This window comes from Nyctereutes procyonoides, unplaced genomic scaffold (assembly GCF_905146905.1).
Source record: "Nyctereutes procyonoides isolate TBG_1078 unplaced genomic scaffold, NYPRO_anot_genome, whole genome shotgun sequence".
Lineage (NCBI taxonomy): Eukaryota > Metazoa > Chordata > Mammalia > Carnivora > Canidae > Nyctereutes > Nyctereutes procyonoides.
The window spans coordinates 32,453,068-32,478,832 of record NW_026575140.1 but is presented as its reverse complement, the minus strand read 5'-3'; the positions used below and the strand labels follow the sequence as shown (position 1 = coordinate 32,478,832).

The 25,765-nt window shown below is 52.2% G+C and overlaps 1 protein-coding gene across 11 annotated transcripts in view; it reads left to right on the top strand.

The window, feature by feature from the left end:
* Positions 1–25,765, top strand: part of PRKCZ (protein kinase C zeta) — a 103,120-nt gene that overhangs the window by 32,888 nt on the left and 44,467 nt on the right. The window contains exon 3 of one of the 11 annotated variants that reach the window (XM_055306811.1): positions 16,303–16,378. The exons of the other annotated variants lie outside the window; for them this stretch is intronic. Within the exon in view, the coding sequence (XP_055162786.1) occupies positions 16,303–16,378 (76 nt within the window). The remainder of the gene's footprint in view (positions 1–16,302; positions 16,379–25,765) is intronic. 11 annotated transcript variants of the gene reach the window in all.

The following is a 25,765-nucleotide window of genomic DNA, read 5'->3' as shown; positions in this document are numbered from 1 at the left end:
AGCTGGCCTCTGAGCGGCAGGGGAGGCTTCTGAGATCCAATCTGCCCGGGACTCCAGTGACCTGTTTGGGAGGGGAGATAGGAGAGGGGCTTCTCATTTTTCCCTATAAAGTGTAGTTTCTTTGCATTCAGACTTTTTTCCATATAAGTATTTTAATCATTTTAACTTCACTTTCTGTACAGTTTGCAGAATCTCATTTTTTTAAAATTTTTTTTGCAGAATCTCATTTTTTTCTTAACATTATGACCTAAGATATTGAATACACTTTGTGAATACCATCTTCAAACACTGCCAAATGTACGCAATATGGATATATTTTAGTTATTTTTAAAATTTTTTTTTAATTTATTTATGATAGTCACACAGAGAGAGAGAGAGAGAGAGAGGCAGAGACATAGGCAGAGGGAGAAACAGGCTCCATGCACCGAGAGCCCGACGTGGGATTCAATCCCGGGTCTCCAGGATCGCGCCCTGAGCCAAAGGCAGGCGCCAAACGCTGCGCCACCCAGGGATCCCGATATGGATATATTTTAATAAAAAAGTCAGAAAACTATAGCCCTCCATTGTTCTTTTTTTCTTTAATTGCGGCAAAACACACATAATATGAAATATACTGTTTTAACTGTTTTTAAGTGTATAGTTCAGGAAAGTACATTCCCATGCTCGTGCAGCCATCACCACTGTCTCTAGAACTATCCATCTTCCCGAACTGAGACTCTGCACCCATGCAACACTACCTTCCCCTCCCCTACCCACCCCCAGTCTCCTCTGCATTCAAAGATTCAAGCACCTTACAGAAGCGGAATGACCAGTGTGTGTCCTTTTGTGACTGGTTTATTTCATTGAGCATCATGTCCTCGAGCCTCATCGATGCTGTGGTCCAAGTCAGCCTCTCATTCCGTGTTAAGGCTGGATGGTAGTCCAAGTCTGGTCATGCCACACTGGGTTTATTTGTTCACCTGTGGGTGGGCCCTTGGTCTGCTTGCACCTGGTGGTTGTTGTGAACACACAGGGGTTCAGGTGTCCCCGCAAGACCTGCTTTCTGTTCTTTTGGGGACACACCCAGAAATGGGGTGCTGGATTGTATGGTAATTCTCATTTTAATTTTTGGAGGAGTTGCTGAATTCTTTCCTGCAGAGGCTGATGCATTTTGTGCTCCCACCACAGTGTACAGTGTTCTGGTTTCTTCATATTTCCATGCATACTCAGCTGTTGGCTGTTTTTTTCTTTTCTTTATTAATTTTATTTATTTTGAAAGGCAGAGAGAGAGCACAAGCCAGGGTGGATGGTGGAGCAGAGGGAGAGGGGGCTGAGAGCCCAGTGTGGGACTTGAACCCAGGACCCCAGGATCATTACCTGAGCCGAAGGCAAATGCCCAACCACTGAGCCATCAGGCACCCCTACTGTTTTTTCATAGTAGCCACTGTGATGGGTGTGAGGTGGTGTCTCTGGCTTTGATTTGCATTTCCCTGATAATTAGTAACATTGAGCATCTTTTTATGCTCTTATTGGCTATTTGTCTCTTTTTATGAAGAAATGACTTTTCAAGTCCTTTGCCCATTTTTAAAAATAGGTTGTTTGCTTTCTTGTTGCTGGTTGTCCTGGTTGAGTCTTTTTTTTTTTTAAGATTTATTTATTCATTTGTTCATGATAGACACAGAGAGAGAGAGAGAGAGAGAGAGGCAGAGACACAGGCAGAGGGAGAAGCAGGCTCCATGCCGGGAGCCTGACGCGGGACTCGATCCCAGGACTCCAGGATCGCGCCCTGAGCCAAAGGCAGGCGCTAAACTGCTGAGCCACCCAGGGATCCCCCAGTCCTGGTTGAGTCTTAATGGCAGACTCTATGCCGTGCATGTGGATCTTTGCCTTTTCTGCTGGAACCCAGTGACTCCCACGTGGAGGCGCCATCTTTGGGGGGAAGACAGGCAAGCCAGCCTCTGGTGTCCTCGAAGGAAGAAAACTTGTGTAGAGTAGAAACTATTGTGTGAAGAGGGACCTTGAGAGAAGAGAATGACTCCATCCCCAGAATGGTGGTGGGTTAACCCCTTCCTGCAGCCAACAGTGCAGTGACTAGTTGGCAGGCCCTCCATCTCCCCCACCTCCCCCAGCCCCCAGTGCTTGTTCCCCTGCGGGGTCTGGCCAGTACAGCTGCCCCACTGAGTCTGTGTCCTGCCCTCCCCAGGATGCTTACTCACTGCAACCCCCTCCTACCCCCCAGCAAGATTTCCTGCATGAAGATGAATCCTAGTGAGAATAGGATGAGGTAGCCTAGCCCGGGACTCTGGCCCCCAGTGTGAGGGCAGCAGGGACAGTTCCCAGTGGTTCCTAGGGTAATGCACACAAGGGAGGACCCAGGTCAGCTTGAAGAAAAGAGACACAGCCTAGGTCCCCCCTCAGCGGCCCTGCATGCTGGGCTCCCTGACACCCCATCCGGGAGCAAAGCAGAGTGGTCTGTGCTCTGAATGACCAGCCAGTACTCTGTTTGTCCCTATCCTTTCTGGCAGCACGTGCCTGGGCCCCGTGAGCCAAGGGTCACAGGTAGATGAAAACCACCTTCATTTTCCTAGCTTTTGGATTTTAAACCATTGGGTCAGGTGGACTGAAGCTCTGTGGATTTATTTATGTAAAGCTCCTTTGCATTGATGTTCTTGGAAGCAAACAAAACAAGCATAATTTATTCATGAATTTGAGCTGGTCTGCTTTTGTACAAAGGGAGCTTTTAATTTTTTTTTTTTTTTTTTTTTTTTTTTTTTTTAGTATTAAAAGATGGTTCATCTGAGGAAGTGGAGGCTTGGTTTCCAAGGTGCTCACACTGTGCGGACCCAGAGGAGGTGGGGGAGGGGTGGGGGGCTAGGGGTTTGTGAGGGAATTTGGAGGGGTTGCTGAATCTCAGTCTCAGCCAAGAATTAAACAGACCCAGTGTCTAAGGCCAGTGGACCTCAGATCTGTGCTCCTGATACACTTGCCTCCCTCGTGTGAGCAGGAGTCGCCTGCTACGCTCACTTCCCAGTGTAAGAACCCCAGCACTGCCCTGCTGCTCCAGTTACAGGCTGGTGCCTGGAGACCCAGGTTGGCACAGAAATGCATGATGGGTTCTTTTATCAGAAGCACAAGAGAAAATGCAGTGCCTGCCTGGGGGGATCCCGCCGTGAGAGAGGCTACAGCTGGAGCACAGACTCCTGGCATCCTCCTCAGTGGGACAGGCATGGACAGGCATGGTTGGTCATGGGGGCTTTGTGAACAGATGTGGACAGTGTGGGCAGGTGCACACAGGTGTAGATGGGTTCTACACCTATAGATGGGCAGGTGGGTATGCACCACCATGTGGACAGGTGTAGGTGTGGATGGAGTAGTGTAGATGGGCATAGACAGTGTAGACAAGTTTGGATAGGTTCAGGTGGGTATGCACCACCATATAGACAGGTATAGGTGTGGATGGATATAGTGTAGATGGGTATAGACAGTGTAGACAGGTGTGGATGGGCCAACTTGGCTGCCTCCTGGTCTCCCCGTATCCTCTTTGCTGCCCTGCAGGCACTCAGAGCCCAGCACCTCTTGGATCCTCCGGGTCCCTTGGGGGGGTTAAACCATCTATGGGGGGGCCTTGGGTGTAGGCCTGCATGAGAGCCCCACTTAGAGGAGACTTGGGGCATGGGGGTGCCCTGGTCCCTGTGTTCATTCTCCCATTATAAGTTTGAGGTTGTGTCTCTTCCTGGATGCCCCTGTATCCCTACCCCATCTGTCTTGTTGGGGCAGCTTCCTCCTGTGGTAACCCATGGGCCCTCTGGAACCTTCTGTCCCATGTAGTCGTGGAGTGCTTCTCCTTTGCCATCACCTCCCCCTGTTGGGAGCCACAGTCCCTGTCCTGACCCCACCTCTGGTGAGAGATGGAAGGAGCCTGGCTGCACCGTCAGTGGTGTGGCCTTGAGCCCCGTGGGGGTGCGGTGATCACTGTGGCAGTCTCAGCTGGTGTCTCTCCCAAGGCTTCTGCTGCGCCTTCCTTCCTGTCCCCAGCAATCCCCCCACTTGGCTGTTCTTGGCTTCAAAGTAACTCCTGCTGCTGTGCTTGTGTTTCTGAAAGCTCTGTATCAGTCTCCTTCACTCTGCTATGAAAGGCTCTGTCCCGGTTCCCCCGTGCCCCTCACCTGTTAGTGTGGTGTCCCAGTGCCCCAACTTGGCCATGAGGTGGACACGGGTCATCTGCCTTGACCTGCAGTGCTGGTGGGTGGGAGCTCTTGCCTCACAGTCTTGGGCTGCTGGGCATGTGGGTCACCTAGGGGTCCATACACATCATCCCTGGATTACAGGCCGCCTTGGCCTGCCCTGGCCATGCTAGCCCCAGGAGCATGCTGTGTGCTCTGCTGATCTTGTTTCATACACTGTGTGGCATGGTCTGCTTGACATCACTGTGCTTTCTGGAGACTTTCTGGTTCTGTGATGGTCCAGCTCTGAATTCTGAACTCAGCCATCCCGTTGACTTCCTTCTGCTTTTGTGGTGGGAGCCCTGAGGGTGTGTGGTCAGCTCTCTGGCCATGGATGGCCCTTCGGTGGTGTTGTGGCCACAGTGGCAGGCTGAGTGCTTTCAGGGGGACATGTGGTTATTAAAGCTGTGTCTTGGTGCAGGAAGAGGTGCCCACTACGCGGCAATTGAGTATCTGATGCCCACTGCAGGCGTGTGAGAGTGAGGCCACTTAAGGAAGAGAGAAAACACTCCTCCCAGAAGTGGCTGGCTTTCCAAGTGGCTCAGGAGATCCTGAGGAGGAGAAGGGAAATTCAGGGTTTGTGCCTCCCCCTCAGCATGTGCTTCTGTGCCACCTGCCCTGTGTCAGGGCTCAAGATGGCATCTGGTCCCCAGCTCCACAAGTCCTGCTACTCCCACCTGAGCCTCCCTGCTCCTGCTTCACTTCTCCTGGCGCCCACATGGTCAGCATGTGTCCTGGGGCCCAGGCAGGGCCTAGCCCTCCCGCCCACAGGGTGAGTGGACACTGGAGCCAGCTCAGTCTTCTGGGCCATCTGGCCTCCAAGGCCCTTCCTCCCGGGAGGCATTTGGTGGTCAAGTGGACAGAGGATCCCGGCTGGTCCTGGGACAGGCCGAGAGGCACGGCACCTGTCCTGCTTGCATCTGACTCCCTGATGGGGTTCTCATGGTGGCTGTGGAGATGCTGCCCCGTGACTTCCGCCCTCCGTCTGAGGCAGGTGGTTTCTGTGTGTGCCCCATAGACTTGTGTGGAAGTCTTAGGTCCTAGGCATCGGGCAGCACCAGAGGCACGGCCTTCTGGGAGCCCAGACCCCACTTCCTGTTCTGTGACCTTGGCACATCACCTCTCTCCTTCTTGGACACAAGGAACTTTGTCATGTGGACTTTGAAAGGATTTAGTGCATCGGTGTAGGACGTGCTCAGCGCCGAGCTTGTCCCCTGTAGGTGCTCAGACTCGGTATCCAGTACGTATCAGTGCTGGTAATGGACTTCTGCAAAGGTCGGGGAGGATCCCGGGAGGGAGGGCATGGCAGCTTGGGTGGTGCAGTTGCTCACATGCGGATCCCATGAGAGTCAGGAGGAACCATCCTGGGCCACAGTCGTGAGTCGGGGTGCAGGTCTGAGTATTTCCCAGGCTGAGGGTCAGGGACTGAACTCGTGAATCTTTGTCAACTCCTGGTTTCCCCTGTGGCAGAGACTCAGGGAGCGCTGTGGGAGTGTTCATGGTGCCCACAGCCCGAGCATCACCTCATGCTCACACCTGGGAACCTGGACGGGCTTGTTTGCTAGCAGCTATGGGAGCCTCTGGTGCAGGAAGCTATTGCTTACACTTGTGTTGTATGTTGCAGTGTTTTGGGGAAAAGAGCAATCAGAAGGGTTGATTGGCTAATATTGATGCAGAATGGGTTTGTGTGAGTTACCACAACAAAGGTGGGTAACAAAAGTGCTTGTCACCATGTACATCCTCTGACCTCATGCGGCAGCACCCTGACAGACTAGGCGCCTATGTGCACAGAGGTGGCTTGGGACAGCCAGCCTCAGTGCGTGTCGGCTGGCATGGCGAGGAAGGGTGGCTTGAGGGTCCAGCCAAGGAGCAACAGAGGGCTTGGTCAGGATGCTGCAGGCCCACGAGGGGAAGAACTGGCCCCAGGCCAGCGGAGCAGGAGGGGCTGACCTGGGGGCTGTGGCTTCTCTCCAGGGGAGAAAGCAGGTTTCTCTTCCTCCATTTTGACAGAGATCCTGAGCTCTGCCCTGACATCTGTTGCTCCTTCTGGGTGCTAAGCTGTCTCTGATTCTTTGCTGTGGGAGGGCTTGATGTCCTGACTGGCCCGGGCCTGGGGTGGATTTAGACCCGTCCTGGCACCCCAGTGCTGAAGCTGTCAGGTGGACACTGGGAAGAGGTGGCAGCACTGGCTGACATGGGCTGTGGGCTCTTACCCCCAAGGAACTGGTGGTTTTGGAAAAAGTTCTTGCCCTGTGGCCCTGGCTCCTGTTCATTCTGGAAGGGGCCAAGATTTCTGCTTCTCAGGATTGTGGAGACTCATGGGCAGCCCATGTCTAAACCTGTGTGCCGGGCATGTGGTGGCCCAAGAGGGCTGGGGTGTTTTCTGTTCCGGTGTGACTGAGGGTCCTGGTGTGACCAAGGTTCTTTGGCCTCTCCATGGGACTTTGGAGAAGTCTGGGAAAAACTGGGCTCTTGGAGGATGTGGGATGTATGGCAGGTTCCCCACTCTTCCCCCCACAGTGGGGGTCTCCGGTGAGAAGAGATCCCAGGGGTGCAAAAGTCTTCACTGGCTGGCCTTGGGGACCCCAGGGTGTTCAGTGAGCAGCTTCCCACTGGGATGCAGCCCTGGGATGTATAGGCCTTCAGACCATTTCTCCAAACTCAAGAGATGCTTCAATTAAAGAAAAATACCTCTGGGGACATGTGAACATGAGGTGTGCTAAATTTCAACATGGGCTGTGACCCCAACTCTGAATAGAGTAGGCCCTGGAGCCTTCTGTGTGCACAGGGGTGCTGGCAATGGGGCAGCTCTGTTTGCACCCAGATGGAGTGTCACAGCTCGTGGGGTGGCAATCAGGACTTGAGATGCTGTGCTACTTCTGAACCTTTCTGGGAGGACTAGTGGGCTGTATGTAAGAGGGGGTTGGCGATCAGCTTGAAAGCAGCTCCCCACTCCTACCCTTGGCGCCTCTGATGGGTCAGCTGCCAACTGGGGCTTTTCAGCTCAGCTGCATCCAAGCAAAAGTAGGACTACTGGTATCGGGCTGGTGATGGAGAACCATGGCTGTGCCTTCCAGCCTTCAGGAACGCATTCAGACAGCCTCCAGGAATGCATTCAGACAGCCTCCGTGCTGTTGCTCCTAGGCCAGATAACACAACGACCTTCATGTGTGTTGTGATGTGGGGTTCTGTTAGAAACCTGCTCCTGAAGCCACACGGCTCTGTGATAGGAAGCTTCATGATCCCTGTTATGGCATGGGCAGGGATGCCTTTCTGCTGAGCTGCTGGGGTGGTGAGGCGGTGTAGTGCCAGGTAGCAGCCAAGGGGCTCTTCTCTCCCTTTCTAAGATTATTCTCAGCATGGCATCCTGGAAGATCTTCCCAGAGCCCTATCATTCATTCATTCAGTAGTTCATTCATTCATTTAATAGTTTATTCTCTTACACATTTCATGCACATTAACCGTGGTCCCTGCATGTCAGGGCTGGGCAGATGCTGGGTAGAGGCTTGTAGAGCACTGACCTGAAGGAGGCACTCCTAATCCCCACCCCCTCTCCCCCTTGTTAATGAGCAAACATTGCAGAAACAGCTAATTTAAAATTCTAAGTTATAATTAGTGTAAGTGGCCGCCACAGTGGAGCCAACACAGAAACACTGGGTGGGGCAGGCAGGCCCATGCACCCGGGACAGCCTGCAGAAGCCCGACTCGTGAGGTAAAGCTCCGTGGCAAGAGTGGGCGGGGGGTTCATTAGGTGTAGGGGCCTAGCACATGCAAAGGCCCTGTAAGCAGAACCCACTGGGCAGAGAGTGGCCTTGAGAGGCAAGGGTGGGGAGGCTGCACAAGGTCGGGGCCATCCATTAGTGATGCATTTCATGAGCCTCTAAAGAGTTAATCCAATGAACCTGAAATGTGGGTATGACCTACTTCCTGCACCAATGAGATTAAACGTCCATTGTCCACGTCTGGCTAAAACAGACTTGCAAGGAGCAGAAACATCTTGAAATGTGTTTTCAAAGTAATGAAAGGGAGACTAGGGTGCCTTTTTTGTGGGAAAAGAGAAACCTCAGTATTGAGCACCCAGGTGGTGACGAGCCATGTCCCCCGGCTTTGAGCCAGCTCACTGAAACCGTGAACTACTTCTGTCTTCTCAGAGCCCACTCCATCCCTATTGAATATTAACCATCCCTGTGTCCTCCTGACACAGTGACTGTCAACCTTTACAGCCCAGCCCAGAGGCAAACAAGGAGACACTCTGACTGACCCTCCTTCTCCTTTCATGACCTACAGTGCAGTCTTCCCTTGGTGCCATTTCATTTTTGTGGTGGTAGAAGTTGTTTGGCTAAAATTATTTCAAAACCTGCCACATGGAAAGCCCTGCCTGTCAGGGGCACCATCTGCAGGAGTGTGGATTCCACAGAGGCAGCAACTTCTGTGCTGGTGCGTCTCACCTTGTCCTCCTGCTCACCTGACTGTCACCAGCCGCCAGCCAGGACCTCTCCTCTGGCCCTGCCGCTGGTGGTCCCAACTGGCTGCCCCTTCCTTCTGGTCTTTGAGGTCTGGGTTTGGCTCCCAGGGCTGTGCCTCTGGATCTAAGAGCTATGTCCTGTCCTCTCCATGTCCCGTCCTCTCCAAGGACAGCCTCATCTGGACCCATGAGGGGAGCTCACGGGCAGTTTGCAAGGCAGGCTCCCTCTACTCGAGGACATGCTGTGTGGGACCTTCCCCAGCCTAGGAGCCCGGACAGCTGCTTGGGGTGAAAGCAGGGGGAGGATAGAGGATGGGATGGAGCAGGAACAGGCACGCTGGCCATCTGCCCATTAACATTGCCCTCTCCTCTGCCCTGTGGCCTGGGTGCCCAGTGTGCATGACCAGGGCTTGCTCCAGCTCACCTGCTCTCATGCCCCCAAGAGAAACTGGGGCCACACTCAAGAGACAGGTGCCCTGGTCAGACTCCACCCTGCTAAGGAGGGAATCCTGGGTGGGGCCCGGCCAGTTGGGATGCTATGGATAGCCTCCCTTCGGGCACCTCCTCTGTCTCTCATGGGCCAGCAGATGTTACATGGCCTTTCCTTGCCCTGGTTTCCCACTCTGGGGTGACCTGCATGGGGCAGGAACTCCATTAGTTTGGGTGTGCAGTGGCCCCCTGGATGGAGGCCCTTCTCACCAAGAGCAGCTGGGGTCTGCTGAGGCCCCTGTGGCAGAAAGTTTGATCTGGAGGGAGTTTTGGGTCTTGCTAGAATTTTCATTAAATAAAGGATCACACTTTTGTCATCATGGAGACATGATCTTTTCATTGCATCTTCCTTGGGGGATACGGGTGCTGCATGGTGCTGTCCCATCTTCTGGAGGCCAGGGGCCCTGGTGAGTTTGCCTTTCTTCCTTATATCTGACTTTCTAAAATAAGCAGGATAATGAGGAAATAGTTACTTTATTTTGTAAAGGGATCCTGGGGGGCTCCTCTGGGCCTGGCCAGCCTCTCGAGGGATGGGAGGGGTGTTCTTTCTGACCTAGAGTCCCTCTAGCAATATGGAAATCCACCACCCACCCCAGTCTGATTTTAGTTTTGGCAACACTGGGCTTTACCTCCAGTAAATTCTTAAAACCTTTCCAAAGGCTTAATTTCTGGGAGAAACAGGTCCCTTTTGTGTGTTTAATTACTAAAGCCATTTGAATCTCAAACATAATTTAAGAATCTAAAACAATGTGCAGGCTAAGTCCTCTAGTTTGGGGAGGCTGGTGGGTCCCCTCCCTCCACGCTCTTCCTGGTGGGATCCTGGGTCCCCAGAGCAGTTGCTGTGGCCCCAGCCCCTTCCTTCCTTTGACCTTGTCGTAGAACCCCAGGGGTGACCTTCGGTGGAGGAGGCTCTGATGCTCGTTTACCTGTTGTCTTTTTAGTTTGTCCTCCTTTTGCTTGCTTGCTTTCATTCATCCATGCATTTATTTAAGCTCAGCTATTGTGACCATGAGCCAGGAGACTTCTGCTGCACCTGGCCTCTTGGCCACTGGCTGTGGGATCCAGAGCAAAGGACTTTAGGTTCCGGTCCTCAGTTTACCCCTCTCAGAAGCCAAGGTGGTAGGAGTAGTGCCTGCCTGTCAGGGCTGGCAGGTGGGGCTGAAGCAAGGGTCCAGGGCCTGGCTTCTGCACCTCAAACCCCTTCCCTGCTCTGTGCTGCTCCCTCACGAGGAGTGCTTAGGATTCCCTTGTCTTTCACCCATTGGAACAGGCTCCAGGAAGGGACATACCCAGGGATGCACACCTGAGCCTCTGCCAGGCTCCTGGGACGTGCACACGTGTGCGGATGCGTGTGTGGATGCGTGTGTGTGTGTGTGTGTGTGTATTCCTGCCGCTGTGTTATTCTCAAGTCTGTTGCTGTTACTTCAAGGTTAAGGATCAGGCAGGCTTTAGAAATGCAGAAGTGACCCAGAGTCCAGGCAGGGCCCCTCTTGCCAGCCCTGCAGGCCTGCCTGGCAAACAGAGATGTCAACAGCTGCCTCCCAGGAGGCTTGTGACAGTGAAAAAATCCCGCTGTCCTCGTTCTGGAGGGCACATAGCAGGCCCCTGGTGGACACATAGTAGGTACACAAGAGACACGTGAGAGATACATGGCAGGTGTGTAGCAGATATGTAATAGATACATAAGAGATACGTAGCAGGGGCGTGAGGGGTATATGGCAGGTATGTAGTAGATCTAGAGCAGAGATGCACATACATAATAGATCTATTAAAGTATACCTCTGGCAGAGCTACATAATATAGCAGAGTGTGTGTGTCATAGATACACAGTAGGTACATAGCAGATACGAGTCCGTAGCAGAGATGTGTGTATAACAGGTACATGGTAGATGTACAATCGACCTCAAACAACATGGGTTTGAGCAGCACTGTCCACTTATGCATGGGTCTTTTGATACAGTACAGCGCTGTTAAATGTATCTTCCGTATCATCTTAATGTTTTCTTTTCTCTAGTTTACCTTATTGTAAGAATATAGTTTGTAATACACACAGCACATAAAATATGTGTTAATCGATTATCTGTTGTTGGTGAGGCTTCCTGGTCAATAGTAGGCTATTAGTAATTAAGTTTTGGGGGAGTCAACAGTTAGACACATGGGTTTTTGTCTTTGGGGGGACAGGCAGCGCCCCCAACCCTTCCCTGTGTGGTTCAAGGGTCGATGGGTGATGGGTGCAGAGCAGGGGTGCATATGATACAGAACAGGAGCCACACATGTAATGGGGGGTGTCATGCCACTCTGTGAAGATCCAGGTCCGTTATACCAGAAAAGAGTGTGCATGAGGGGTTGGGAAAACAGTACAATTCATTTCCTTTCCCACTTTCCGTTTTACCAGACATAGAACAGCCACTCTTCCTGTCCCTGCTGGTGGGGGAGCATACGTTCTGGGGGAGCATAACATCAGGCAGAGTTTCAGGCTGGGGTGGTAGGTGGCCCCCGGAACCAGCCCTTTCTGTGACTCTGACCCCAGCCCTGCCCCAGACCCATCCCTTTGCTCTGCCTCAAGATTCACATGCATACCCTCCTGCCTCACCTCGTCCAGGGTCTCATGTGGGTTTGTGAGTCCTACTTACAGGTTTTGTGGTGGTTGTTCTGGTTTTGTATGTTTGAGTCAACCATAGATTTCCTAGAAACTTCATGGCTTTTTTCTTTATTTCAGCTTTGTAGAAAAGTCTAAAAATGCAGTCCCCTGCCCCCACCTCACTGAGGGGTCCAAAAGCAGAAGTAATGGCTGATCATGGGGACAGATGGCCCAGAAATGGCCCCACCATGGGACAGGTGTCATGGGACACCCCCTGCCTCCTCATTTTTTCTTGTATTTGTTTCTTCTCTGGGGGAGGGGCAGAATTTCTCTTAGTGGGAGACAGGTGTGAAGCATGTGCCCCTGCCCCCCACATGTGCAGGGTGTTTTGGACACAGCTGCCTCCCTAGCTGAGGGCCCGTTGCCCCAGCACTCTATCTAAACATGTCTTGAATTTGAATCACATTGATGTGATAAATAAATTTTTAATACTGTGACAATTATAAACCTTTCTCAGTGGGTGGAGCTATAGTTTGCTTTCTTGGGTCCTTTTTATCACAAGGTGAGTTATAAATACTTGAAAGTCAGCTGCTGTTTGTCTGTTTAATGCACGTTTATTGAGACCCATCCGGAGATGGAGATATGATGGAAGTCCTGCCCTTGGGGAACTCACGGCCCAGGAGCGAGGTCTGGCGGCAAAGTAGGTGACAGGCCGCATGGGTTGGGGATGGTGCATGAGCGCCAGCTGCTCCTCTTGGCCTTGTGTGAACTGGAGCTTCCTGGTATCTATCTTCCTGGGGCAGAAGGGCAAGACCCCCTTCCCCCGGCCATGCACCCATAGAGCGTTTCTTGTCTACATAACGAGACTTTCTGGGACAGCACGGTGAGCTCAGGGCTGGCCTCAAAATGGCTTGAGATTTTGAGGAAAGACATTTGTTGGGGGTCTCCGTGGTGGTCTGGGTGGGGCGGCAGACAGGGCTGGCACTGAAAGAGGTGACACTTGGGTTTTCTCACCAGCTTGCCCAGATGTAGGGAAAAGGGAAGGGAAGGTAGGGCTTAAGCTGCCAGCAGCTAAACATCACATATGGGGCCAGACTGTCAGGAGCTCAGACCCTCTGAGCCCTAGGTGGGGGCTCTGGACCTGGGCACCTGCTCCTCAGAGCCTCCTGTGTGCAGGCACCCAGTGGCTGGGTCTGGTCAGGGACTGGGACGGCATCACTGCCCACACGGAGTTTATGTTCTAGAGGGTGGGAAAGAGCAGGCAGGTGAGTCTGCAGACACATCCAGCCATGCAGTGGTGGGCAGGCTGGGGGGCTGCTCCCTCCACGAGGAGGTACCCCCTGACTTCTAGGAGGAGCTGGCTCTGCCAGGTGAGAGGGAATGAGGCAGGACTGGAGGGAGCAGATGCCAAGGAACCTGCCGTGGCTGCAGGTGGGTAGAGGGCAAGCCATGTGGTTGGACATGTGGTATAGGGGGTCTCTCAGTGCCAATGGGGCTGGCTGGGGCCTGCAGGCCTGCCCACTGGGCCAACAGCAATAGCAGGAGAGGCCTGGGGGAGAGGGGCAGGTGTCGAGCACTGGGAGAATGTTGGCAGGACCGGGAAGGGCTGAGGCTGGGAGGCTAGCGTGGGCTGGGGAGCAAGAACCACTGGAGGGCAGCATGCAGCTTCAAGGGCGGGAGCCTCCTCAAGAGGGCATGGCCTCGAGGACCACAAATGTTTCCTCTTCCCCTACAGCCCATGTATTGGCAGACAGCTCTAGGTATTTTGTTTGGTTGAGGATGGCCAGCCACATCCACAATAGCGCTCAACTGGCCCCTTGCTGGTCGGCATTCATCTGTGGTTGCTCCAGAGCGCATCCAGACTTGGTAATGCTATTTTGTCAGGGATGCTTGAATACGCAATTCACAGAAAGTAATCTCTCATCACAACGCCAGTCCACTGTGCGCTAAGGCAGTTTCCCATCAAATGGCTTTGAAGCCTCATGTAGTTGTCATGACCCCACTGACCCTTCCCACCAGCTCCAGCCCCATGTCTACACTCAAAAAGGAGTCGGTGCTCTTGTCCTGTACTGGCACTTCAAGCCAAAAGATGACCTGGGACAAGGGGCCTGCAGGGTATTAGCATCCATGAACCCCAAAAGGGTCATGACGTGATCAGGGCTCACTGTTAACAGAACGGGTCTGTTTCCTTCTGGTTGGTCTGGGAGTAACGTGAGGGCAGTGGTCCATTGTTCCAGTGTCTTGTTCAGTCTTTTTATTTTTTTTTTTTATTTATTTTTTTTTTTTATTTTTTTTTTCATTTATTTATGATAGCTACAGAGAGAGAGAGAGGCAGAGACACAGGCAGAGGGAGAAGCAGGCTCCATGCACCCGGGAGCCCGACGTGGGATTCGATCCCGGGTCTCCAGGATCGCGCCCTGGGCCAAAGGCAGGCGCCAAACCGCTGCGCCACCCAGGGATCCCCTTGTTCAGTCTTTTTAAATGTTTGCAAGCTGCATGCTGCAAACTGGATTTGGCTCTAGCTGAGAGCTTCGAAGAGGAGCCTGAGGGCCTCCTCTGGGGACTGTGTTCAGGCGGCTCTGGGGATGTCCAGTAGTCAGGATAAGAGTTCTTCCTCCAGGAAGGACAGGGCAGTGTGTGTGGGCTGGAACAAGCCCCCAGGGGAGAGTGGTGTCATTTGTACTTGGCTTGTTCCTGAGGCTAGAAGCTGCCAGCTCCCCTACTCTACCCCTTCCACTCCCCCATCCCCCAGCCCCGAGCTGACTCAGTGGCCTCATGAACACAGAGCCCTCTCCCCCCAGAGCCAGCTTGGGAGAAACTGGGGCTCCAGCTCAAAGTGTATACAGGAGCCAAAAAGTAGAAATGAGCTTCTTGGATTTGTTTTATGTTTTTAATTTTTTAAAGATTTTATTTATTCATGAGACAGAGAGGCAGAGAAGGCAGAGGGAGAAGCAGGCTCCCTGTGAGGAGCCCGATGTGGAATTTGATCCCAGGACCCCAGGATCACGACCTGATCCAAAGGCAGATGCTCAACCACTGAGCCACCCAGGTGTCCCTCTTGGGTTTTTTTTTTTTAAAGAAAATTTTTATTATGAAAAATTCCAAACCTCTACAAAAGCAGAGCGAACCGTGAAGACTTGTGCACTCCTTCTCCAGCTCCATCGGTAACTTCTGGCCAGCTAGTATCACGCCCTGTCCCCAGCCCACATCCTAGATGTCCTATCATCCATGGATAAATATTTTAGCAAATTCTCTATAAAACAGGCATCACTTAATAGCACTGTCTCACCAACACAAGAAAACATTTATTGTCACTTTTTACTATCGCCAGATTGGTAGCCAGCATGCCAATTTCCTGAATTGCCTCCATTCTTTCAAGAGCGTTTGCTATTGAATCAGAACTATATCCAGTAAGACATGTACCTTGCAGCTGGAAGTCGGTGAGAACCGTAGAGGGTCATGCACCCTTTGCTCAGGCTCCTGTAAAGGGGGCCTGACTTCAGGCCAGTCCTGGGCCCTGCGTGAGCTGACCTCAGCTGGCCACATGTGCCTGTCAGGTGCACTTGATGGAGGTGACTGTGCCCTGGAGGTTTAGCTGGGAGGCCGTTGTGCATGTACAGTCCATGTCATTTATCACATGTGCAGAATGTTCAGTCTGCAACGGGGGCTCCCCTGTGCTGGTCTGGTCCCCCACCGCCGCCCCCCCCCCACCGTCCCTAACCCCTGCCAGCAGCAGCCCCGTGGGCTGTGAGTGGCATAAAGGTGGGATTGTTTAGCACGTGGTCTTTTGGGATTGGCCTCTGGCACTCAGCGCTATGGCTGGAGATTCTCCCCGGAGCGGTGTGCGTGTCTGTGTTGGCTCCTTTTCTTGCTGCCTGGCTCTCCATGGTGTGGCTGTAGCACACTCATCCGGCCACTCATTAGCAAGTGGTGGATGGAAGTCATGTAGCATATGTCCTTCACCTGCAGCGTGTCCTGTGGACCTTCCAAAGACAAGCTCCCCGCCCCGCACGGATGGGCCCGTCAGCGGGGTCAGTGGGTCTTGGGGACCCTTTCGGTCTTTTTCTGCTGCAGGTAAACCCACAGCAGTGATCCTTGTGCACACCACACTGGCTCTGCTTTTTTTTTTTTTAATATTTATTTATTTATGATAGTCACACAGAGAGAGAGAGAGAGAGAGAGAGAGAGAGAGAGGCAGAGACATAGGCAGAGGGAGAAGCAGGCTCCATGAACCGGGAGCCCGACGTGGGATTCGATCCCGGGTCTCCAGGATCGCGCCCCGGGCTAAAGGCAGGCGCCAAACCGCTGCGCCACCCAGGGATCCCCTGGCTCTGCTTTTTGCACAGCTTCTTTGGGAATGATTCCTTCCATTGGGCCGGGCACTTCTGTGGAACTGGGCTGACTGGAGAGCTCATATAAGTAGCACTTCAGTGAAACAGGGCTCAAGGTAGACCCTCCTGTGAGTCCCTGTGTGGTCCCTTGGAGGGTCTGTGGTCCTCCTGGGCCTGCCTGAAGCCTGTGGTGAGCCTGCCTTTCATCCTGTCTTCTCTTTGCCTCCTCCTTAGAACTCAGCTCAAATATCTCCTTCTCTGGGAAGCCTGCCTGGCCGCTCCTGCCTATATGCTTTCCAACTAACTCAAGGTAGGGTACCCCCCATTCCTGGGACCCCACATTGACCTTGGTGGCTCCTGGAGGCCAGGCCATGCTACTACCACCTCTGGGCCCTGGTCTTGGGCCCACCTTGCTATCACCTGTGGGTCCCTGGTCTTGGCAGAGCACCGTTGTGCTGCAGCATTCATGACAGTTGGAGCGGAGGAGATGAGGGAATTGGTGGTGGCTCTGGTGACCATGGTGAGGTGGAGGTGTCCACAGAGTTGGAGCCCCTGAGTGTGACCCTGTGCCAGAGTCTTCGGAACAAATACGGTGCTGAGAGGGCGGGGTGAGTGACGTCCCGCCCCAAACACGTGCTTTGTCTCTCTGACTCTGCCACTCCCCCTCCCCTTCTTACAGGAACCTTGTGATGACGTTGGCCCACCCGGATAATCCAGGATCATCCCCATCTCAGGGTCCTTAACTTAGTCACGTCAGCAGAGTCCCATTTGCCTTGTAAGGTGACGTGCTCACAGGTTCCAGGGTCTGGGATGGTGGCTGTCATTCTGGCGACCACAGGGGTTTCTAGATATGTGGGCATTGGAGGTTTCTGACCCCGCTGATGAGGTTCCTGGAGCGGGAGCCTAGGGGCCACCTCTAGCTATCCCTGGGGTGCCTTCACCTTGGGTAGCCTAAGTTTACTCCTCTGCGAAGTGCAGTCCAGAGTACCTACCCCTTCCTCCTCACTGGGTCATTTTGTTCAAATGGACTGGATGTCAAGTATGCTGTGTAAGTCCTGCACTGAGCTCTGCCAGGAGGCCAGTAGGTGGGGAGCCACATGGAACTGGACCCCTGGAGTGGGGGTCACTGGGACGGAAGAAAGGGCTAACAGCTGTGACCATGGTGGTGGATACTGGCTCACACTCAAGTGGTGTCAGGGGAGGTCCCGACACAGGCCTGCGGACGTGTGCGACTCCTGCTGGTGCCGGGAACCTCGTGGGGAGGCTGCTAGTGAGGGCAGGCCAGAGGGGTGGGGGTGAGGGTGAGTCCAGAAGGTGCAGAGGCAGGATTGGTGGACTTGGTCACTGGCTGGGGTGCCAGGGGAGTGTGGGTTTGCTGCCAAGGTGGCCCAGGGAGAAGGAAGAGCCAGCCCATCGAGGCACGGGCGTTTTATTCGGGGCTCCCATGAGGGGTCTCCCATGACCAGGAACAGGAAGCAGATGGGCCCAAGCACAGAGATCTACTGACTTTGGCTCATCCTCAGGCTGGCAGCCCTAGTGGCCATGGAGGGGCTCCACCCTCAGTCTGGTGACTTCTCAGGTTCCGTGGCTACTGGGTCACCCTTTCAGGGAGCGAATCAAGCCTCTGGCCTGGCACTGAAGTTCCACTGGCCCCTGGAGACCCTTGGTCCCTCAGGAACCCTTCAACCATCACTGGCCAGAAGTCCCTGTGTGGAGATGGGGAGGGCTGGGCCTGGGCCCAGCAGGGACTGGAGGTAGGCTGGGCTGGTGGGGGGGTGGAAGCGCACAGGGCCGGGGCTATAAGCACCTGTTTGGGGTGCTGGAGGTCCAGAAGCTCAGACATGGCCATCTGGGTCCTCTCCTCAGGGTGCCAACCTGTCATCCTCAAGAAGTTCGTGAGAGTGCCTGGGTCCCCCCCAAACCCTGGACACCCCCGAGGGCAGATTCTGGACATATTTGCACTGCACCCTGGATTATGAGCTGTGGGCTGTTTTCATGCTGGCGTTCAGATGTCCATAAATGTGCATGGAATGGATGAGAGAGGGAGCCAGTGAGTTAGCAGGGCCAGACCATTCCAGAAGGCTCCAGACGTCATGCATGTGGGCCCTGGTGCCAAGCACAGACAGGCCTAGCCAGCATGGTTCAGCAGGGTGGATGGTGGAGAAACAGCTGACACACGCCAGGGGGACCAGAATCCTGATGAGGGCCTCACCTGTGCCAGGGCTGAGTGGTTAGGAAGTATCACTGCAGCTCGAATGCTTCCACTTAGAGGAGGCGTTGGGAGGCTGTGGGGCCCCCAGCAGCCATAAATGTGTCCACAAGGAAGGAGCCTCATCACCTAGGGGAGGCACCACAGCAGGGGGTGACCCACCCACCCACCCTGCAGGGAGGTCCTGGTGTCTGTGGAGGTGGATTGGCAGGGTCAGAGCCTGGCACAGGCCGGGCTGCTAGGGTGGGCATGGGGGCTTGTGGAGGGGGGTTAGATGGGGAGCAGCTGAGACTGAGGCAGCAGTGGGGCTGTCCTGGTCAGCTCGGTGGCCCTAACAGCGCAGACCAGGACTTAACACAGGTGTTTCTTTCTCACCCCTGGAAATGAGGTCTGAGAGCAGGGGGCCTGCACGGCAGGTCCTGATGGGTTTTAGTGGTCTGGTGAGTGCGCCCTTCCCTCTAGTGGGGCAGAGAGCTCCGAGCTCTTCCTTTTGTAGGGTGCTGATCCCATCAGGGGCCACCCTCCCTCCCAGCACCATCACAGGGGGGTGCCACACTCAGCACAGAATCTGGGGGATAGGCCTGCGGCCCCAGCAGTGGGTGTGGTGGGGAAAGACTAGGTATTTCGGGGGGGGCTGTATGGGGAAGGTGAGGAGACTAGGCAGCTGCCAAGAAGCCAGGGTGGGGACTGAGGGACCTGCCCTGGGCACTGTAGGTGCCCCTTGGGGCCTGAGGAGACACTGGGTTCTGGGGTGCAGGAGGCGCTGAGGAGGGCCTGGGATTAGGGAGATGGGTGTGGCTGGAGCTGTCTTGTCTAGGGTGAGAATGAGGGAGGGAGGGAGGGAGGGGAGGTGGAGAGGCATCCGCTGCATCAGGAGCCCGTCCCACCACCGCCTCTGTCTTGGCTTTCAGATGGGCTCCTCAGGGCACAGAACACCCTCTTACCCCTGCTGCTGTCACTGCTAGCCAGCGTGGATTCTGGGGACACTCACGCTCCTGCTCTGGTCCCCCTGGAGTCACCGTGTGGACCTCAGGCCTGCCTGGGACAGAGCCCACCCTTGCCAGACCCTGTCTGAGCTCCTGGTCCAGAGGGTCTAGATCCTTTTCCCAAAACCTTTCTTATGATTTGGTCCTCAAACACAGAATTTACAAAAATTTGGCACATGTGTGCATCCAGCCCCCATCCAACCATCTGTCCATCGAGGTTTGCAAATTTCCACCCGAGAGGAGGAGACCAGCATCGATTTTTCTCCTGGAAGAGCTGGCAGCAGACCCCAGCTGGTGTCCCCACAGCTCTGGGACAAACCTCTCATGTCCTAGCATCCCTAAGACTAGGGTGCGTCTTCAGGTCCGTGGGTCCTGGTTTCCTTGGCAATGGTTTTGTCTTTCTTTCGTGGCATGCACAATAATTGTGTTTCTAGTCGCTGTCCTCTTAGATTTGATGAGGAATGCCAAGGAGGTAGACTGGCAACTAGGGCAGAGGGGTGGGCTGGGTGTGGGCACAGGATGCAGGCACAGAGGGGTGTGTGGTCCAGTCCCAGCAGGTCGGGTGATTCTGAGGGATGGCAGGTCTGTGGGGTGGCCAAGGTGAGGAAGGTTGAGGTTATCAATGTTGAGAGAATGGAGGAGACCCAGTGCCCAGATCTCTGAGGGTAGGGAGAGGACAGATGCAGAAGGGGAGGGGAGTGGCTGAGGGGCAGCCCACCTGCCATCTGAGGCTCTGCAGCTGGATACCTAGTTGAGGGCCCGTGGGGCTGGCTTTGTGGAGAGAGGCACTATCACTGTGGTGCTGAGGGGGCTGGCAGGTCGTGTGCAGTGAAGCACACGATCAGGGCACTGCAGGATGTGGTGCTGTTTGTTGGAGAGCTGGAGACATCAGGCAGAGAGCGGTCCGCCCCAGCCCCTTGTGATAAGGACATTGCCCAGCAGGAGTGGTGTGGGTGACAGGAAGAGCATGCTCTGGGGCTGCCGGACCAGGTTTGTTGACCGAGGTGCGCCCCAGAGATGTGGGGAATAGGAGTGGGAGCAGCATTTGTTGTCTGTGTGTTGACTGTGTGCTTCCCGGGCTTCTGTGCTAATCAAAGTGACATCGGTGTGCTGTCTGGTGAGCGAAGAAACATTTGGAACAAAAGAAATGCCTATTTCACTGCACAAAAAGAATACAGTAGACATTGGTTCTTTTTTTTTTTTCCTAAGATTTTACTTATTTACTTGAGACACAGAGAGAGCAGGAGTGAGAGGGAGGGGCAGAAGGAGAAGCAGACCCCTCGCGGAGCAGGGAGCCCATGCAGGACTTGACCCCAGGATCATGACCTGAGCCCAAGACAGATGCTTCACCTACGGAGCTACCCAGGTGTCCCGACATTAGTTCTTTTTAGAAGTGCTTTTATTTGATACAACTTACAAAAGTAATGAAATAAGGGATTAAGTTTTTTTTTTTTTTTGGATTAAGTTTTGAAAATGGGCCCCAAACGTTAATCTCAGAGAGCAAATTTTTAGAAATAATAAGCCAAAGTTACGAAGGCATCTCCTAGGTCTGCCCCGATATTGGGGGCTTTAGCTTTTCTTTATGGAGGGATGTTAGGATCTGGTGCCTGCAGTCTTTGGTCCCATATTCTTTCTTAATTGTTATTATTATTTTTAAAATTTTTATTTATTTATGATAGTCACACACAGAAAGAGAGAGGCAGAGACATAGGCAGAGGGAGAGGGAGAAGAAGCAGGCTCCATGCACCGGGAGCCCGACGTGGGATTCGATCCCGGGTCTCCAGGATCGCGCCCTGGGCCAAAGGCAGGCGCTAAACCGCTGCGCCACCCAGGGATCCCTCTTAATTATTTTTAACCGAAATAAAACCATTCCAGAAAACCATAAACTCTAGAGTGAGGAACTGGATGATTTTTTACAGAGGAACCCCAGAGCCTCCAGCTGTTCAGGGGGCTCCCCTCACCAGTGCTCAGCATCCCCTTCACAGCCCCAGGTCACCTGCCCTCCCCCTCACCACCTCCAGGCAGCCTCTATTCTGTCCTTAGCCATAACAGTTTTGCTTGTTTTTGAACTTTCTGTCCTGGAATCCTCCAGGATCTCAGTCAGCATCCTGTTGTGAGACTTTCCTATGGTGTCAGGCATGGTTCTGGTTGATCATTCCCTTTGCTGGGTGGGTTTCGTTGTGTGAATTCATTGCACCTTTCTCTGCTGTCCCCTTAAATAAGGTTGCGGTTTCCAGCTCCTGGCAAGGGTGCTGCTGCCCTCCGGTGTGGCTGCATACTGAGCCCCAGCTTCGTGCCTGTTCCGCTGTCTTTCTGAAGGTGCTACACCAGTGCACAGCCTGACTGCAGCAATGTCACTTGCGGGGATTTCCCATACCAGCACCAGGTGTGACCCCCAACTGGGTGTCTTGCAGTTTAACTCAGTTCTGACATGTCTGCCTGGGGTCAGCGCAGACCCCACAGGTTGAGGGCTGATGCCCCGGCTCAGACACCAGTCCTACCACCAACTGGCCTGCACTCCTAACCGACGTTGGTAGATCAGGTGTCCCAAGACCCCTGCTCAGGCTCACAAAACTCAGAGAAACACTGACGTCTACCAGTTTCAGAGAGGAGACGTGAAGGGCAGGGTTTGGGTGGGGGGCTGTGGACCTCCAGGCTCCCTCCAGGTCCAGTGCCTGGAAGCTCTACACACCTGGTCAGCCTAGGGACTTTTGCAGAGGTTGCATTACAAAGGTGTGGGTGAAATCACCGGCCAGCCTCCAGCCCTGCTCCCGTCCCCAAGGTTGGGCATGGGGCTGACAGTACCAGCCCCCCAATTATGCCTTGGTCTTATGGTGGCCAGCCCCCATCCTGAAGCTGCCCAGGGCCCAGGCCCTGAGTCACATCACTCCGGAGGGGTGAGGGCTTCAGGTGGTGTGTGCTAGGAACACATCTGTGATAAACATGCTGCATCATACCCCCTCCGGGCTGTGGGGAATTCCTCCTTCACACCTTTCCCAGAACATGGGGTTGTTGGCAGTTCCTCATTTGTGCCAACAGAGTCAATGTAAAGTGACATCAAATTCTGGCCTTGATTTGTATTTCCTCATCTCCCGGAGGAATGCTTCTGGGGTTACCTTCTTTCTTAATTTTTTTTTCTTTTAAGATTTATTTATTTGTTCATGAGAGAAAGAGAGAAGTAGAGACACAGGCAGAGGGAGAAGCAGGACTTGATCTCAGGACCCTGAGATCACGCCCTGAGCTGAAGGCAGATGCTCAATCACTGAGCCACCAGGGGACCCCTGGGCTAACCTTCAGACCATGGTACATTTGTTTTTAAGATTTTTATTTAATTTTATGAGATAGAGAAAAAGAGAGAGCATGAGTGAGGGAAGGGCAGGGGGAGAGGGAGAAGCAGACTCCCCACTGATGCTGGAGCCCCTCATGCAGCTCAATCCCGGGGCTTCCTCTTCATTCTTTTGATGAAGAAAATGGAATCTTACCTTGCAATTAGTGCTTTTTTTTTTTTTTTTTAAGATTTTATTTCATTCATGAGAAACACACAGAGAGAGGCAAAGACATAGTCAGAGGGAGAAGAAAGGCTCCCTATAGGGAGCCTGTGGTGGGACTTGATCCCAGAACCCTGGGATCACACCCTGAACTGAAGGCAGACACTCAATCAGTGACATACCCAGGCACCCCACAATTAGTGCTTTTTGTACTGTGTTGAAGAAATGCCTCTTCACCCCAAGGGGCTGAACATTCAATCTCTTGCCAAGATTGCAAGCTTTCATTATTCCTACGACTCCTGGGAGTGGACTTTATGTGCAGTGTAGGGTCCAGGTCTTTTGCATCCTCGCTGATGACCAGTTGATCTAGGACCATTTCTTGAAAAGCCCATCCCTTCTCAACCACCTCTCAGTGGCATCCTTGTCATAAATTAGGTGACGGTTTGTGTGGGGACCTGTTTCTGGACTTCTGTCCCATTGATCTCTTGTACCAACATCACACTGTCTTAATTCAGCTTTAATAACTGCTGATATCATGTGTTGTAAACCCTCCAGTGTTGTTTTCCCTCAAGATTATTGTGATGGTTCTCTGCCTTTTTCGTTTCTGTACAGATTTTACAAGTGGCATATAAATTCCGAAAAACCCAGTGGGGCTTTTTGTTTGTTTGTTTTTAGTTTGGGTTGCATTTGAATGCATAGATTAACGTCTTTACAGTAGTGAGGCTTCCGACCCAAGAGTACTTGCTTACCCCTTTTTCCCATTTTCTCAGTAACATTTTATATAGCTTTTTTTGTTAGAGCACTTCACTGGTATTTAATTTCTTATGCTGTTTTAAACAGTGTTACTTTTATAGTTTTCTATTTGTTGATAGAAATGCAACTAATTGTTTTATATTGTCTTGTCCAGCAACCGTGTTAAATTCACATATTTATCCCAGCTCTTTAGGTGCAGATTCCCGTGAATTTCCTAGACTAGCATTCCTCCATGAATGGGCTCTATTTCTACCTCTCCAACCCTGCATCTGCTGCCTTGCAGCACTGGCACTGTTTATCTTTCCAAACCAATGTGGAACAGAAGTGGTAACTCAAAAGCTTCACCATTAAGGATGTTTGTGGAATGATTTTTTTTTTCTTTTGTAAGTTCCCACCATCAAATTAAGGAGGTTCTATCTTATTCTTAGTTGAGAGTTTTTGTCCTGAATTATATTGGATTTTATCACATGCTTCTTTTCTTTGTCTGTTGACATGTTTTTCTCTTTTATTCTATTAATAAGGTGAATTAGGGGCTCCTGGGTGACTTAGTTGGCTGAGCGTCCAACTCTTGATTTCAGCTCAGGTCATGATCTCAGGGTCATGGGATTGAGCCCCGAGTCAGGGCCCCATGCTCAGTGGCGAACCTGCTTCTCCCTCTCCCTCTGCCACTCCTCCTGCTCGTGCACGCTCTCTCTTTCTCTCTCTCTAAAATAAATAAAATCTTTTTTTTAAAAAAGTGAATTAACTGATTGACTTTGAACATTAACCAACCCCGGATCCCCTTCATGCACTCCGTTTGGTTGTGATGCATTTATTACCTTTTGTATATTTCACCAAATTCAATTTGCTAATATTTTGTTTGGTGTTTTTGCAACTATATTTGTGAGAGAGATTGGCCTGTTTTCCTATTTAGTAATGTCACTGTCAGAATTTAGCGTGGAGGTATATTAGCATTATACAATTAAATGAGCTTTTTTTTAAAATTCTTGAGAAGATTTTACATAAAATTGATATTATTTCTAACTTAATTATTGGAGGAATTCACCAGTTAACTCCAGGATCTGGAGTTTTCTTTGTGGGAATGTTTTAAATTCTATGTTTAATTTTTATTTATTTTATTTTATTTTTTTATTTTTAAAGACTTATGTATTCATGAAAGACACAGAAGGAGAGAGGGAGAGAGAGAGAGAGATAGGCAAAGACACAGGCAGAAGGAGAAGCAGTCTTCATGCAGGAAGCCTGATATGGGACTCCATCCTGGGACTCTAGGATCATGCCCTGGGCCGAAGGCAGGCACTAAACCACTGAGGCACCCAGGGATCCCCGTATGTTTAATTTTTAAAATAGAAATTAACTATTGAGATTTTTGTATTTCTTCTCTTGTTATCTTTAGTCAAGTTGTCGTTTTTTGTTTTTTTTTAGATTTTAAAATTATTTATTTGAGAGAGGAGGTGTGAGCATCAGCAGGGGGAGGGGCATAGGGAGAGTATATCCCAGCAGACTCCTGCTGAGTGTGGAACCCAATGTGGGGCTTGATCCCATGACCCCAAGATCAGGATCCGACGTGAAATCTGGGGTTGCACATTACACTGACTGAGCCACCCAGGTGCCTCAAATTAAGTTGTGCTTTTAAGGACTCCAAAAGACTAAATAATACTTATTGACATAGTTAATATCTTTATTGTGTGTTTTTTTTTAATTTTATTTATTTATGATAGTCACAGAGAGAGAGAGAGAGAGAGGCAGAGACACAGGCAGAGGGAGAAGCAGGCTCCATGCACCAGGAGCCCAACGTGGGATTCGATCCCGGGTCTCCAGCATTGCGCCCTGGGCCAAAGGCAGGCGCCAAACTGCTGCGCCACCCAGGGATCTCTTTATTGTGTTTTAAAATATCTTTATTTTAAAAATTTTTTTTAATTTTTTATTTATTTATGATAGACAGAGAGAGAGAGAGAGAGGCAGAGACACAGGCAGAGAGAGAAGCAGGCTCCATGCACCAGGAGCCCGACGTGGGATTCGATCCCGGGTCTCCAGGATCACGCCCTGGGCCAAAGGCAGGCGCCATACCGCTGCGCCACCCAGGGATCCCTATTTTAAAAATTTTTTATAAGGATTTTTATTTATTTGAGAAAGAGAGAACATGAGCAGGGGAAGGGGCAGAGGGAGAAGCAGACTCCCTGCTGAGTAGGGAGCCCGATGTGGGCCTTGTCCTGGGATCAAGACCTGAGCTGAAATTAGATGCTTAACCAACTGACCCACCC